Consider the following 13,916-nt stretch of genomic DNA (forward strand, 5'->3'; position numbering starts at 1 on the left):
AGTCTTCGAAAGCTGGACCGATATAACACCCACTCTTCACTATCGCATCATATTTCTTTTCTGTCAATTGTTCACCAGATTATACTTTGTCTTGCATAGCCTTAAAAAAGAAGATCGTAGCTTTCGGATGAATTTTGTCTGCCAAATTGCTATCCTGAAGATCCTCCTCCACAACACTCTTCTGCATGCTTTGGTTACCCGTTGCTTGATTACTTGGAAGCTTGGCGGCGAGGATGCCAACTGCTATACTACATTTCAGACTGGATGCGCGCTCGGTAGATCCTAATGATGAACTAAGGGTTTGTTTGGTAGGGCTCTGGATTTGAATTCTCTTGATTCAGATCCTGATTCTCGTTGAAAATGTTTCTTTGAAGAATCAGATTCAATTGTGAAATCATTTAGCTAGCTGACTGTATTCTAATTGCTGAAAGAGAGTATGGTACTCTGAATTGACTATTGTACTCATGTCTATTTGTGCGGACTTGTACATGTGTTGGTTGATACATTGTACTTATTGTTTTGTTTTAAATTTCTTTTCATAATCAAATTTAAAATCATATTGCAATAATAAACATCTAGTAAGCAGGGCAGCTCCATTCGCATCCATGGCCATGTGATTAGGACGCAACTCATTGCTGCTATTGTCTTGCTACTTCCTTTGGCGCACCGAGTTCAAGTCAAATTGCACAAGAGAATGGAGAGAGTAGGGGGCAGCAGGCCTCACCGTCGGCATGGAGACGACGCGGTACAACAAGGGGCGGTGACTTAGCTTCAAGATCCGGAGGGAGGCACCGTGACTTCAAGATCCAAAGAGTTCGGGTCCAGGGGTGGCGCTGAGGGCGGAGATCCGGTTCAAGGCGGTGTTAGGGGTGGCCACCAGCACAACCCTAGAATACCATTAGAGAGGAGAGCGAGAGACATCGATGGGGAGGGGCGTGGTCTAGGGCTGCGAGTCAGGAGGAGGGGTGTACGGGTTAGGAGTTTTAACTTATGGTAACTGTGGGTAATAATCAGTGAACTAGATGTTCAGAGACGAAAACGGTCAGTTGGTTTCACCGGGAAGCGAGATTTCAACCCACCCCGTGTAAACAAGCGAATCAATTCGCTCGGATACCCAGAGGAGCCGGTGCAAAAGTGGCCGTTTGATACTGATTTGCCCGATTCTATCTAGAGAGAGCTGGCTGAATCGGTACCAAACGGGGCCTAAAATCTGCAAGCACTTGAGGTGGAAGCATGCACTTTTTTAAAAAAATCGACAGGAAAGTTGACCGTTATATTTAACTAGAGGAAATCCGACATGTAAAGTAGACGATTATGAGAAGAGAGAAAGCATGCGCTGATAAGTGATAATGCCTGATGCGGAGCTCAGCAAAGAACGCCGCTGCCACCGCGGGCACCCACGGCCCGAGTCAGCTGGCACAGAACCGCGGCCCCGGCCCCTCGTCGACCTCACCCGCCTGCACGGCCGCGCGAACCGGACGAGAAAACCGCTCCGCCCCGCCGCGCCTCACCGATCTATATCTAAAGGCAGCTCTAATGGTTGGAGCTGCCCTTAATCGGACAAGCGAGCCGGCAGCGGTACGCCGCAGCGCACAATCAGAGCGAGGCGGCGGCCGTGCGACCACGGCCTCAAGGGACGCTTTCCTCGGCTGGTACACACCTCCCCACGGGCCACGGCACGCCATGCGGTGCTTTTCCAGCACCAGCAGACAGCAGTCCAGCGCCGCGCCGCTCACTGTAGCAGCACCAGCCAATTCGAAATCCGGCCGCGCCGCGGGCAAACCTGCATGGGCACGCATGCAGCGCCGCCCGCAACCGCGACCGTGCGCCTGCGCTCCGCCCGTCGGCACCCGCGCGCCCCTGCTGCGGCCGCGACCCCCTGCCTGCCTCCCCGGAAAAACTTGCCCTCCTCGTCCTACTAAACCTGCTCGCCCGCCCGCACCAACCGCCTCTCACCTTCTCCGCACCGCCGCTTAGCGCTCCGCTCCGAATCTCTGATCCACTGCCTCCGAGCCCGTGGCTCCGCAAGCGGACACGGAACCAATTGCCGAGATCGCGGGATGGGCGCCCCGGTCAACCTTTCCTTCCCCACCGGATCGATTTGCTACCAGCTAGTGGATTGCCGAACGCAGGCCATTGTTTGAGCCAGAGAGCTGATCCACTGACAACTCATTGGCGGCCAGTGTTAGCTGATCCATTGGTATCTGATGCCCTAATACTGCAGTACCTACTTAGCAGCATGTGTTCATCCATTTCCTGTCCAATTATGTCGTGTAAGCTCGCGCACAAGCTCCAGCGCATGCGGATTTGCACACTGTTTCATGGTAATTTATAGTATCTTCTCAATTCCAGTATTCTGGGCAGACATTGATTACCCTTATCTCCATATCTGCTGCCTCTCCTCCGGCTCCTAATGTTTGCTTGATTTGATGGTATGGTAACACCAAGCGCTGATGCTTCTGCATATATTTGGCAGGCTTGCTGATAAGGGTCTTAGTGGGAATTCTTGAAGCGCTCGTATTCCATAGGTATGTTCATATTGTGACCGGCTCACTGTACTGAGACTGACAGTTCACAGCTGTATCAAGAACACGGTTGGAAAATAACATACTCGTTCACTCGTGATTATTGGAAGAAGCACCATCTGCGGCTACGGTACATTTTATCCTAGAGGCTATTCCGAGTTCCTTTTTTCCCTGGACAGAAGCTGGTGTCTTGGGAGCATCTTGACTATGAGCCATGCAAATTCTTCTTGCGTTCTGAATTGGAAGTCAGCATCATGTCTTGTTTGTTCGATCACATTACAACTGAGAGAAGGACTCATGGTTTCAATATTACTGTTAGTTGTGCTAAAATGCAGTGTAATATTGTTAACTGCAGCATTAGTGTACAAGATCACTTTAACTTGATTCTGCAAGATTTATTTGTGGCGACTAAATCTACATATTAACATATTGCATGAGTACTTTCTGCTGCTGTATACTTGTAGCTGAGTTTGTAAACCATGAACTGGGAATAATAAAGTCTGTCCCATGTACACTAAGTGCAAATGGACAAAAACATAAAAAACATGTTCTGCATAATAAAATGGCGGCTCATGGTGGACAAACTGTCCATCCTAAAATACTAAAGGGAGATTTTCTGTTAAAATATCTCCTTGAAGAGTTGATCCCCATCGTTGCTACTGTAATATTGTGCTTACTGCATAAATGGAAAAAGTTATGTGATTAAGCCTGCCAATTCCATGTAATAATTGATTACTGTGTGAACAACCTCACTGCAACTGGTTATTGCCCATTGGTGCCTTTGCTTTTGGCTGGCGCTGGCCATAGTTTTACATCTATATTAATTGGCACATCACCATTTCTCTTTAGCATGTCATCTTGTTTTCCTGCCCCCCCCCCCCCCCCCCTTTTCAGTTCCCAATCAAGCTTTAGCGTTTAAAGATGGGATGCTGCATTTATATCCTTGACTAACTGACGTTTCTGCCTTGCAAATTTTCATTGCGATGCAGAAATCATAATTCCACTAATTTTGCTTTTGGCACAAAGAACTTTTCACTGATATGGCATTTCTAAGTAACTTTGGCCCTTTTCAAAAAACTAAAACTGAATAAACAGTAGAATTATAATTGCATGAATGTGACCTGTAATGTGCCAAAATGAAAACCAAAGGGTAACTAGGGTGACTTAAAGCTTGCAGATTTATCAAAACTATCATAAATATCACCTTGGAGATATCCTTTACTTCAGGGGAGAGCGATGTTCGTGAGCTGATAGTTGTGACAAGGATACAGAGTAGCGAGGGATGAAGGAGCCTGCGGTAACACGGGGATGCTTGGTGAGCGTTTACTTCCCCCCAAGTTATGCTTTTATTCTTGCCTCTGTGAAGCACATGATTTGGTTCCAATCCAAGATGTTTTCAAAAATGTTTGAATGCAGGTGTAGGTGATGCATGCACTGCCTTTCTTTGTTTCTGCCAAGGATATCTGTGTATTTCATTTTGGTTCCGTTGCACTGATAAATAGAATAATGCAATATTTTATCCTGCCATATATTGGTGCTGCAACTCTGAAATCTGTCAAAAATACTTGATGATTTTGCTTGGAAAACACATGGTAGGAGCACTTTTTCAGTACCATTTATGTTTTTGGTTGAATGCATGGATAGGTTATTCTTAAGGTTAGCACTAGCTTTCATGAGATGGAGATGATTACTGCATTGATAGTAGGGATTTTCAACTAAAGGTTGGTACTAGTTTTATTACCTAAAGACTCCCACTGCTTTCTTTTGGTTCTCTGTTCGTCACCCCTAGCAATGTATTTGCCACCTCTACCTGAATTGGCTATGTGAAAAGGCTCATATTTTTTTGCCCAAAATAAAACAAAAGCCTTGCCATTGAATTATATCTGTGCATATCTTTATGGCTACATCTATTTGATTCATCTCAGAGATTTTCTTCTTGTCCTTCTATTCATTTCACTGCATAAGTGCCTACAATCTGAGGAGACCTGATGATGCAACCTGATCTTCAGGCGTTTGAATATTAACATATTCACACTGCAGGTCTAAGTGTACAAACACATGTTTTGCTTCTTTAAAACTTGTAAATTTATGAAAAACCCTGGAGTTTTATTTAGTTCAGGAGAAGAAAGTGGAGTTCATGAACTGATACATTTGTGACACTTTGTGCAGGTTGCTCACTTCAACCCTACTAACTCTAGTAGTGTGAATTGAACCTGTATTCTACTTCTAAAGATGGCAATCAAATTTAGGCCTTACTGAAATTTCCATTCAGGTACCTAACCTTGTTGACAAAATGCTGCTAATCAATCGTACTATATTTTAATAAGACGCGGCAACACTATAAACAGCATCAAGAAAGTGTTATCGTCTAGCCTATAATTCTGTATGGATGGGAAATTTGATGTCACTGAGACATATATTTACAATATTTCATTGAGATCATTTCCACTAAACTTGTAAAATCAAGGAATCCATGCATGGCATATCTTGGATATGAATATTGCTTGTTCGATGAGTTGAAAAATTGCCTCCCAAAAATTGTGAAAAATAAAATATAGCTGTATTAGGACATCTGTGTACTGGTTGTGAATAGTGACATTCTATTGAGCTGTATCCCTGTATGTTCTGTCATATCACACAATTCTGGCAAAATTTAATGGCTTCCTAAAAGTTGTGTGAAGTTGCACCATGCACCTAATAACTTAAACTTTCCATAAAGGCAAAAACTGAATATGATGAGGAGAAACTGAGGATAAGGCAGCTTAACTTTTTCCAGACTGGCATTATCATGTGAACCATGTTTACTTGACACCTAGGCTGTTTTCTGCTAATCTACATATGTTACCCTAACAAGAAATTTTGGCACATCCACCCAACAAATTAATAATTTCCGTTTTGGCCATATTAGTAGCTTAGCCTTTTGTTTTTCTTAATATGTTTTACCTTTTTCCTTTTCATTTTCTGTTTTATTCTTCAATTTGTTTTGAAAGAGAGCTTTAGAAGGTGAGGCTTCCAGATATCTTGCTTGCAGCAGAGGTACCCAAAAAGCTTGATCAATGGCCAAAAGAAAAATAGAATGGGAAAAGGCCACAACTTAAAAACATCTTTCTGTAGTATCCTAAGATGACAATAAAATGCACTTGCTTAAGAACATAGTGGCTTTTAGGGGAAAAGGCCACAACTTAACTAAACAAACAAGGGTCTTGCAATTTGTTCCTAGATCACACGAACTCATATGCAGTTATGCATTCAACTTATATCAGTATCTCATAACTTGCAGGAACAAATTGCAAGACTCTTCTTGGTTTAGTTCTATCAGTTATGCATTCAACAATACCTTTCTTTAAATATATAAAATGGCTGCTCGGTGGGGATCTCCCCCACAATTTTTAGTCAAAAAAAGTGCTGGAACCATGACCAACTATACAGATATCCAGGGCAGACACAAACAACAGAGGCAATGCATGCGTACCAGCATTCAAACATTTTTGAAATGCATCTTGGCTTGAAAATAAAGTCATAGTGCTAAGTTTTTCTAAGGAAAAACATCTCAGTAATTGTGCTTAATAGAGGGAAGAACAGAAGTAATTATTTTGAGGGCTTAAAAAGAAGTAACTCTTTCTCTCCTTGGATTCCGAATTTCACCTGCATCTCTGCACATCTTCCCTGGATTCCGAATTTCTCCTGCATTCCCCGAAATACAACTCCACAGCACCGCCAGGCACAGGTACTCTTCAAAACCATCTTTGCCTATTCCCCCCTTTCCCCCTCTACTTCTTGCTGTTTTGGCCACGTTTTACCCTAAAATTTTGAACCTCCTTGGTGAATCTTTTGGGGGCGAGGGTTCTGTAGGGGGAGGAGGGGATTTCTGGTCGTGTTGGGTGTCTTAGTTTGGTGATTTTTAGGAATCTGTTTTTGTTTCATCTTACTTTCGATGCTGCTTTGCTACAAAGAGTTTTTTGGGCCTGGGGATACTAGTCCCGTTCAGTTACAGCCGGATTTGTGGTTGGAAGAAGAGAATGCAGATCTTACAGAACAAGAGGTATTTGATGCTATTCAGTCCATAGAATCAAATGAGGCATTTGGACCTGATAGTTTCCCTGATGAATTTTATCAAACCTTCTGGAATATATCAAGACAAATCTTATGAGAATATCCGAGCACTTTCACAAATAAGATCTGGAAATTCACAGGCTGAATTTTGGTGTGATCACATTATCACCAAAGGTTCCAGAAGCATCAACAATTCAAAAAGGTTTATGATAAAGTACTTTGCACCTTTTTGGATCTGATTCTCGTAATTTAGGGTTTTAATCAGGTTTTGGTGCAGATGGATAAAAGCTTTTGTGCGCAAGGGCAGATTTGCATTAGGCTGAATGATGAGGAAGGACCAGTACTTTCAGGGTTATCAGGGTTTGAGGCGAGATCCCTTGTCTCCTTCCCTCTTCAATTTGGGAAGATGGGTTTAGCTGCTATGGTGAGAAGAGCCCAACCAAATGGATTAATTGCGGATTAGTTCCCCATTTGATCATTTGATCCGAAAAGGACTAGCCTTGCTTCAATATGCAGATGACACTGTCCTAGCTCTGATGGTATTGTTGTGGCTCAGAATGTGAAAATTTTGTTGTATGCATATGGAAGAATGACTGAGCTGAAAAGCTGTCTCAAGAGTGTTGTAGTGCTTTTGGGAGAGGATAATCAAAGAGCAGAAATGATGGCAGATTTATTTCACTATTCATATTGGTCACTTGCCAATCACGTACCTAAGAGTTCTGTGTCAACCAGAAGATTTTTGTTGGTGGATTGGCTATTCGTGATAAAGAGGTGGCTTTGTTTCTCCATGAAGGAGACTTGTTTTCCTGGAATCATGTCTTAGCACAATACCTATCTAACTTATGTCCGTGTACCAACTACCAAAAACAATCATACAGAAAATTGATACGCTCAGGAGGAGATTCTTGTGGCAAGGTATTTGGTCAAATGTGATATTGTTTGCAAGCAGAAAAAGCAAGGGGCATTGGGAGCTAAACATCTGGACACCATGAACTAGTGCCTGTTAGCTAAATGGCTGTTCAAAGGTCAGAATGGAACAGGTTTATGGCAAGTTGGCAACAGATAGTTGAAGCAAAATATATCAGACAGAGATCGTTTTTTTGGATCAAATGGAAACCAACTGATTCACCAGTCTGAAGTATTTTGTTAAATTGAAGACCATCCTATACACAGGTTGGTATTGGAAAGCGGGCTCAGGTACCAGAATTCGTTTCTAGGAAGATACCTGGCTCTATGATGTTACTTTAGCCCTGAAATTTCCAGAGATGTATGAACTGATTCAAAAGCCTGAAGTTTCTTGGCCAAGCTCAATTTTCTGTCAGAAGACATCTTGATGAGCTATTATTGGGTTCGTCAGATCAGATTCAGAACTAGTGCAGAAATGTACATCTTGATGATTCAAAAGATAGAGTAAATTGATTTGGAGCCATACTTCGACAAAAGATTTCACAGTCTATATATCAGAAAGTGGCTGCACACAACTATACTAAATTCAACTCGTACATGGATGAACTCTAGACTAGCTAGCATATCCAACCTATTAAGTTGGAGAAGTGTAATTGAATACCTGGATCTTGGATTAAACAACAGTCGTTTTTTGTTAAATGCTTGTAGTTTAAATCTCTGATGCGTTTTGATTTCATCAGTTTTGAAGTGCTGTAGTTCTTTTAAACTTTTATAGTGCTATTTTACCAAAATTTAAAGGCATTTTATCATGCTTGGCAACTATTTTCAAGTCATTTTTAACAAAGTGATGGTGTCCTTTCAACAGATTCAAGCATGGAACCAGCCGAGGATGTGAAGCTGTCAGGTACTGCTCGCGCTGGATGTTGCAAGGTATGCGGAGAACCTGAAGAGAAGGGCAAGGAATTCTTGATTTGTTGTCACTCTCTTTGTCTGTACAAGTACTACCACATCCGGTGCCTGAAGCCTAAGAAGATCGCGAGCAATGCGCAGAGGAACAAACCACACTGGTACTGCCCATCTTGCCTCTGCCGGGTTTGTCTTGATGACAAGGATGATGATCAGATCATCCTGTGTGATGGCTGTGATGAGGGCCATCACCTGTACTGCCTCAGGCCTCCACGTACTTCAGTGCCAGAAGGGAAGTGGTACTGCCCCTCCTGCAAGGCAGAGATGGCAAAGGAGCGGGAGACGAGAAAGTACGAGCAAAGGATGCTGAAGCTCCACAGGAAGGATGGTGCTATGGTGAAGAGTAGGAAGTATGATGGTGTGAACTTGCTGCTTTCTGCTGCGGAGAAGCTGAACGCCGATGAGCAGCAGCTGACTTCGGCGAAGTAGGAAGCATGGAGATCCGCAGCTTCATAAACAGTGGCTGTACCGTAGATTATGTTCCATTTCGTCAGTGAGTGGATTTGTGTTCTTTGCCTCGGATTCAGGCAACACAAGGTTTCTGTCCTGGGAGCCTTAGCTCTGTCCAGCCGAAGACCTTATGGTCAGGAGTTAGGACAAGAGCCTGAGGGTCTCAGAAACATGTGCCGTCTGAACTGATGGTGGAGAATATTGAATCCATTAGAGTCGCTCCTTTTCTTTTCATCGTTTCTTTCGCCTCTGTGAGGTCATACTTAAAGAACTTGCCAGCGTCGGAACTTGAGAACTGGGTACTGGAATTGAAAGAAAAATGGTGGATATCGGTCGAGTAAGGTGTCCGTTGAGACATGGTGTGTTTTTTTTAGCTCGTGCATTGCAGGTACAATTTGATTCGTGTGTCGTTTCCAGTTAAAGAGAAACACCACCTTCGGAAATAGGCTCAGATATCCTATGCTCATGGTCCTACAAGATTCTCCCTTTCCCCCTTTTTTCTTGTTTCTTGTTTCTTATTTTTCGTGCCTGAACGACAGGGCATTGCTATACTATAACGCAATGTACAGGCCGCTTTCTGAATAGTTCTGATGCAGGTGATATTGAATGAGCTAATGGAGTTGTCCAATGTTGTTGGATTCGTAATATGCCCAACAAAAATGAATTGTATTTGATCATGAGAAGTTGGAGCTAATGGAGCCAATTTCGCCAGGGGGATTACAATGAGCTAAGAATCATAGTAGGAGTGATGAATTGATAGTTAAAACGAAAGGACCATGTACCTGCTGCTCAGACATAACATGGAGCTTGGCCAGTGATTGCTTGAACGAGTCCCCGAATGCGCCACCCCCTTCTTCGTCCTCTTCTCAGCATTCATCTTACTAACATGTATAAAAAATTCACAAATTTTAGAGAGGAATGAAATATCTAATTTTAAATTTTTCTTTTACTAATATGTGAGACGAAAAATGATCGAAATATTGGCAAATTCGCAAATATCAGTATTTTTGCCGGTGAAAAGAAAATTGTAAAATGATCCCTGAATCTGACTAATGTGTTAGGGCATATGAATCGCTTTGGAAGTAGCATAACAAAGTCGTAAGCACGTAAAATCGACTTGCAGATATGTTTTGCTGCCAACTTGTTTAACGTCCGACATGGGCACTATGGCCCTATTTATTTTAGCCTATGGCTAATTTCTATTTTTCAGAAGCTAAAAACTGAAACAAACAGACTGGTTTATTGTTGGATTTTAAAAACTTAAAAAGCTGATTTCTGATAAAATAAATTAAAAGCTGATAAACTGTATCAGAATAGTTTTTCTGACTTTTGGTATGCTGAGAACTTAAAATTTTCTCGTAAAAACCAACAGCTAAAAAAAAACCACAAGCAACTTTCAGCAAAAATCATTTTCCGATAAAACACACATAAATTTTAGCTATTCCAAATAGAATCTATACCTGAGTATTACTAACCCCTTTCCCTTTCGCAGAGCCCACCATTCACTTTAAGCCCATGTGAAGGCGCGTGTTGTCATGTGAGAGACCGAGGACAATAGGAATGGACTCGGCTGGGCAACAGACCAGGCCCGCCGTGACCCACGTTGCAAGCGAGACAGGGCAAGCAGCTGTTACCTGTTGCTCATCTCGGTTTCAGGGGCAGCCGTCAGCTTCTCTCTCTCTCCCTCTCTCTTTTCTCTCTCTCTGAAATGGCAGCACACACTGACACCGATGTGATGTCCAAGCTACCTTAATCATGTCCCCATCTTGGATCCAAAACAGGTGTCTCGAAAGTCATACTACAAAAGCCGTCCACAAAATCGATGGCCGCATCTTTGTCACCGCTACTAGATCTAATGCCTCAACTTTAGATCTACGTTGGTATGTTTTGTTTCTGCTCGGACTCGTCACGCCTAATCCGTAAGTTTTAAATAAGCGATATTGTAAAGTGTATTTACCTGAATCATATTAATATGGTCGCCAAATTTTCACCGTGATCCTCTCAAATCTTGGACCGGGGAAGAGATGATAACGGATGGGACTATGACGGGGCTGCCGGTTGATTGTAGAGTTGTCCAACAATGAAGATGAGGAAAAATCAAGTTGGATTTTGCGATGGTATTTGCAGGCGAGGTGGTAGCGAGGAGGGTGTTGTGGGATGGCTGTGTTAGCGAGAGAGAGAAGGGGATGCGGGGATTGGGGAGGAGGCGACGGGTGCGGTAGGAAGCGAGGGGAGGATCCATATTTAGGGTTGGTGGCATTTTAATCCAACCGGAGGGGTGAGGTGGTCGATGGATCCAACGGTGCATAGTATTATCTACTGTTTATTTTAAAAAATCACATATCAAATTGTTAGATGCATCCTTAAGTAACCTAAATGCTTGAAATTATCTTCTAACGTGAAAAAAATGTGACATTTATATATCGCAACAAAGGATATGAAAAGTGAAGTCATATGGAGGAATATTCCGTGCACTATCCCTTTGGTGCATCCCTCGTACATCCCACGTTAAAAGGCTAAAAACCCACTTAAAAAATAATAAGAACTATTGGAGATAGGTTGATGTTCATCTACAACCTAACAAAAATTCGAAAAATTAGGTCTATCCAAATATAGAGGAAAGAGTGAATGATGTCTCCATTTTGTGATCAGCCTGACAATTTTCATTCCTTTACTTCCTCTTTTTCGTGCTTTCCGTTTCAGGTATGATTTTACCAGTTTATAGATAGCCTTCCTGACTGTCACGCATATTTTTTTCACAAAATAATTAGCAAAATCTGAGAGGGTGTCTACAGTAAATAGAGTACAATTGGTTGGATGATTCAGTTGTAGACGTATGGTCTGTTCGGTAGAGCTCGAGTAGCTTCATGACTATAATTAGAGAGAGTTTTGCCAAACAGTAAATTTCAGCTTTTAGCTTACTGAGTGAAATTCGTGTGAGCGATTTTTTAAAATTAATTAGAAGTGAAATCTGAAAAAAGCAGTTTTCCCTAATTCACTTCCCGTATAGAATCACTTTCCCTATATATTTTATTTTAAAGAATCATTTTCAATTACAAAATCACTTCCTTAAAAATAAAATCACTCTCTGTAAAAAATTTAGATCAATAAAAGCTCTAACAAATAAGTCGTATATTCTCTATTACCACCCATTGCAACCTAAAAGATCTCAATTTGTATTTCGCACGAAACAGTTCAATTCTTGTTCGAAGTTGGGAATTTCTCTCGTTGGGTCCTGGAGGCAGCCGCCTACGAGGAAGCGACACATGCCATGGTACTTGATTTTGCTGCTCCGAGCAAGAGGAGCTCTCAGTTGTCACAACGACCCATCTCTTTCACACACAAAGGGAAAGAGACAACGCACACTAGCATCATGTCAGGTGGACCTGGACGCCGTCGTCACGCTGTACCAGACCGATCAATCGTTCGGTCGAGCCACTGCGCGGTCGATAAGTGCAGTGCAGTGGTGCCGACCAGTGCTGCGTACGATCGTCTCGATGTCAGGTCGACCAGCTCGGCGCGACAAAAGTGCGGCCGAGCTGACCGATCTCACGTCGGTCGGTTCTCGATCGATCGTGCAGTTTGCCGGACCGCCATCGGCGTCCATCTCTTCCATCGGCTGGTGAGGGTTAACTTTTCGCTGATTGGAAGGGCAGGAATGTAGACACCGGCGGTGAAATTTTTACATTTCCAACTTCTTTTAAATATATTCTACTAATAGACCTCTGTAAAAATAATTTATCAAAATAAATTATTTTTGCACGCGTCACGATATTTGACGTCGTGCTACCGATCTTCTATTTTAAACTTTAAAGATCATATATGATAGCTACTATAACACTAATTATCATAGCGACATGTTATTTAACCATGGCGTCAGATATCATGACACCATAAAAATAATCTAATTTTTGATATTATTTCTCTATAAATTCATGCGTAGAATTTTTTTTAAAGAAAGACCAAATTCTAAAACTTCCACAACACCCGCCCCTGCAGCCCTACTGACTGCAAACCGTTAGAACGTAGAAAAAACAAAAATCTCTTCTCGGCAAAAGAAATCCCTTGGATACTCTTAGAATTTTAAAGCAAACCAAGACGTTGGAGCGTTTCACACCAACTCTAACATCTCCTGGCGTGTACAGCGTTAGCACATGCCAACAAACTATACACTGAGATAGTGTTTGGTTCAAGATTTATAATGCAAACATAATTGAAATCGGATTACACTGGTAATAGAAATGGTATAAGTAAATACAACATTTGTTTGGTTCAGCACGGGAATGGAATGGAAAGCTATTACGGTATTTTGTCATCAGAACCAGCGCTAGATCTTAACAACTAAAACCGAAGAAATCTCATGTGCACAAAAGAACCAGGATTAGATCTGACAGAGTAGAAATAAAAAAATGATATCGTTTGCACCTAAGAACAAACGAAAGTTATCTCCTGATAGATTGGAACAGCTGGAAACAAATCGATCAATGCAAAGGAGAAGCAAAACAGAGAAGCAACCAACCAAATACTGAGATCACCATCGGTTGATCTGCGTCTGTGCATCTGCTCACCACCTGCCCATTAGTTATGATCTCGCTACGCTCTCCTGAAAGCATTGAGGGGGTTCAAGCGAAGGGGTGGCTGAAGCCTAAAGACGACAAGTATGTGTGTGCTGGAGTACCGCTTGGGAGCAGTAGATGGTGCAGGAGATGAATTAGAGAGGGAGCGCAGACCAGTAATGAGGAAGAAGAGACGATGGCCATCGTAGGCGTGGTATGCATGAGGAGACTCGCGAGCGGAAGGAAGATGAGGAGATGGTGAATTGCTATAGGCAATAATAGTATAGGATACGTTCAATTTTTTGTATCGATTTTGTATTATCCTGTTTTCAGTTACTGCATCTTCCAATTACAGGACATCGTAATCAACGGTAACTAACGGCTTCGAATAGCACTGTAATTCGAATGTATTACATTACATTTGACCGAACCAAACGCTAAAGCTTCAAGCATGAGCTCC

The 13,916-nt window shown here is 42.4% G+C and overlaps 1 protein-coding gene across 6 annotated transcripts; it reads left to right on the forward strand.

Annotated features, from left to right (window-relative positions):
• The first annotated feature begins 1,265 nt into the window (after nt 1–1,265).
• Nucleotides 1,266–9,237, forward strand: LOC133909320 (PHD finger protein EHD3-like). 6 transcript variants are annotated; one of them, XM_062351700.1, is made up of 5 exons: nt 1,285–2,324; nt 2,477–2,655; nt 3,753–3,840; nt 4,695–4,797; nt 8,350–9,237. In XM_062351700.1, exon 5 carries the CDS (start codon nt 8,358–8,360, stop codon nt 8,877–8,879), a length of 522 nt encoding a protein of 173 aa, XP_062207684.1. In that variant the 5' UTR covers nt 1,285–2,324; nt 2,477–2,655; nt 3,753–3,840; nt 4,695–4,797; nt 8,350–8,357; the 3' UTR covers nt 8,880–9,237. The 6 variants fall into 6 exon arrangements, 2 of the variants coding, with proteins under 2 accessions (XP_062207684.1, XP_062207683.1); XR_009908367.1 differs by having other exon boundaries at nt 1,266–2,324; nt 3,753–4,797; nt 5,806–8,352; XR_009908365.1 differs by having other exon boundaries at nt 1,266–2,324; nt 3,753–4,565; nt 4,695–8,352.
• Nucleotides 9,238–13,916: the final 4,679 nt, after the last annotated feature.

Source organism: Phragmites australis, chromosome 2 (assembly GCF_958298935.1).
Source record: "Phragmites australis chromosome 2, lpPhrAust1.1, whole genome shotgun sequence".
In the NCBI taxonomy this organism is placed as follows: Eukaryota; Viridiplantae; Streptophyta; class Magnoliopsida; order Poales; family Poaceae; genus Phragmites; species Phragmites australis.

Coding starts and splice junctions, on each gene's coding strand:
- LOC133909320 (XM_062351700.1), top strand. CDS start 8,358: ATGGAACCAGCCGAGGATGTGAAGCTGTCAGGTACTGCTCGCGCTGGA.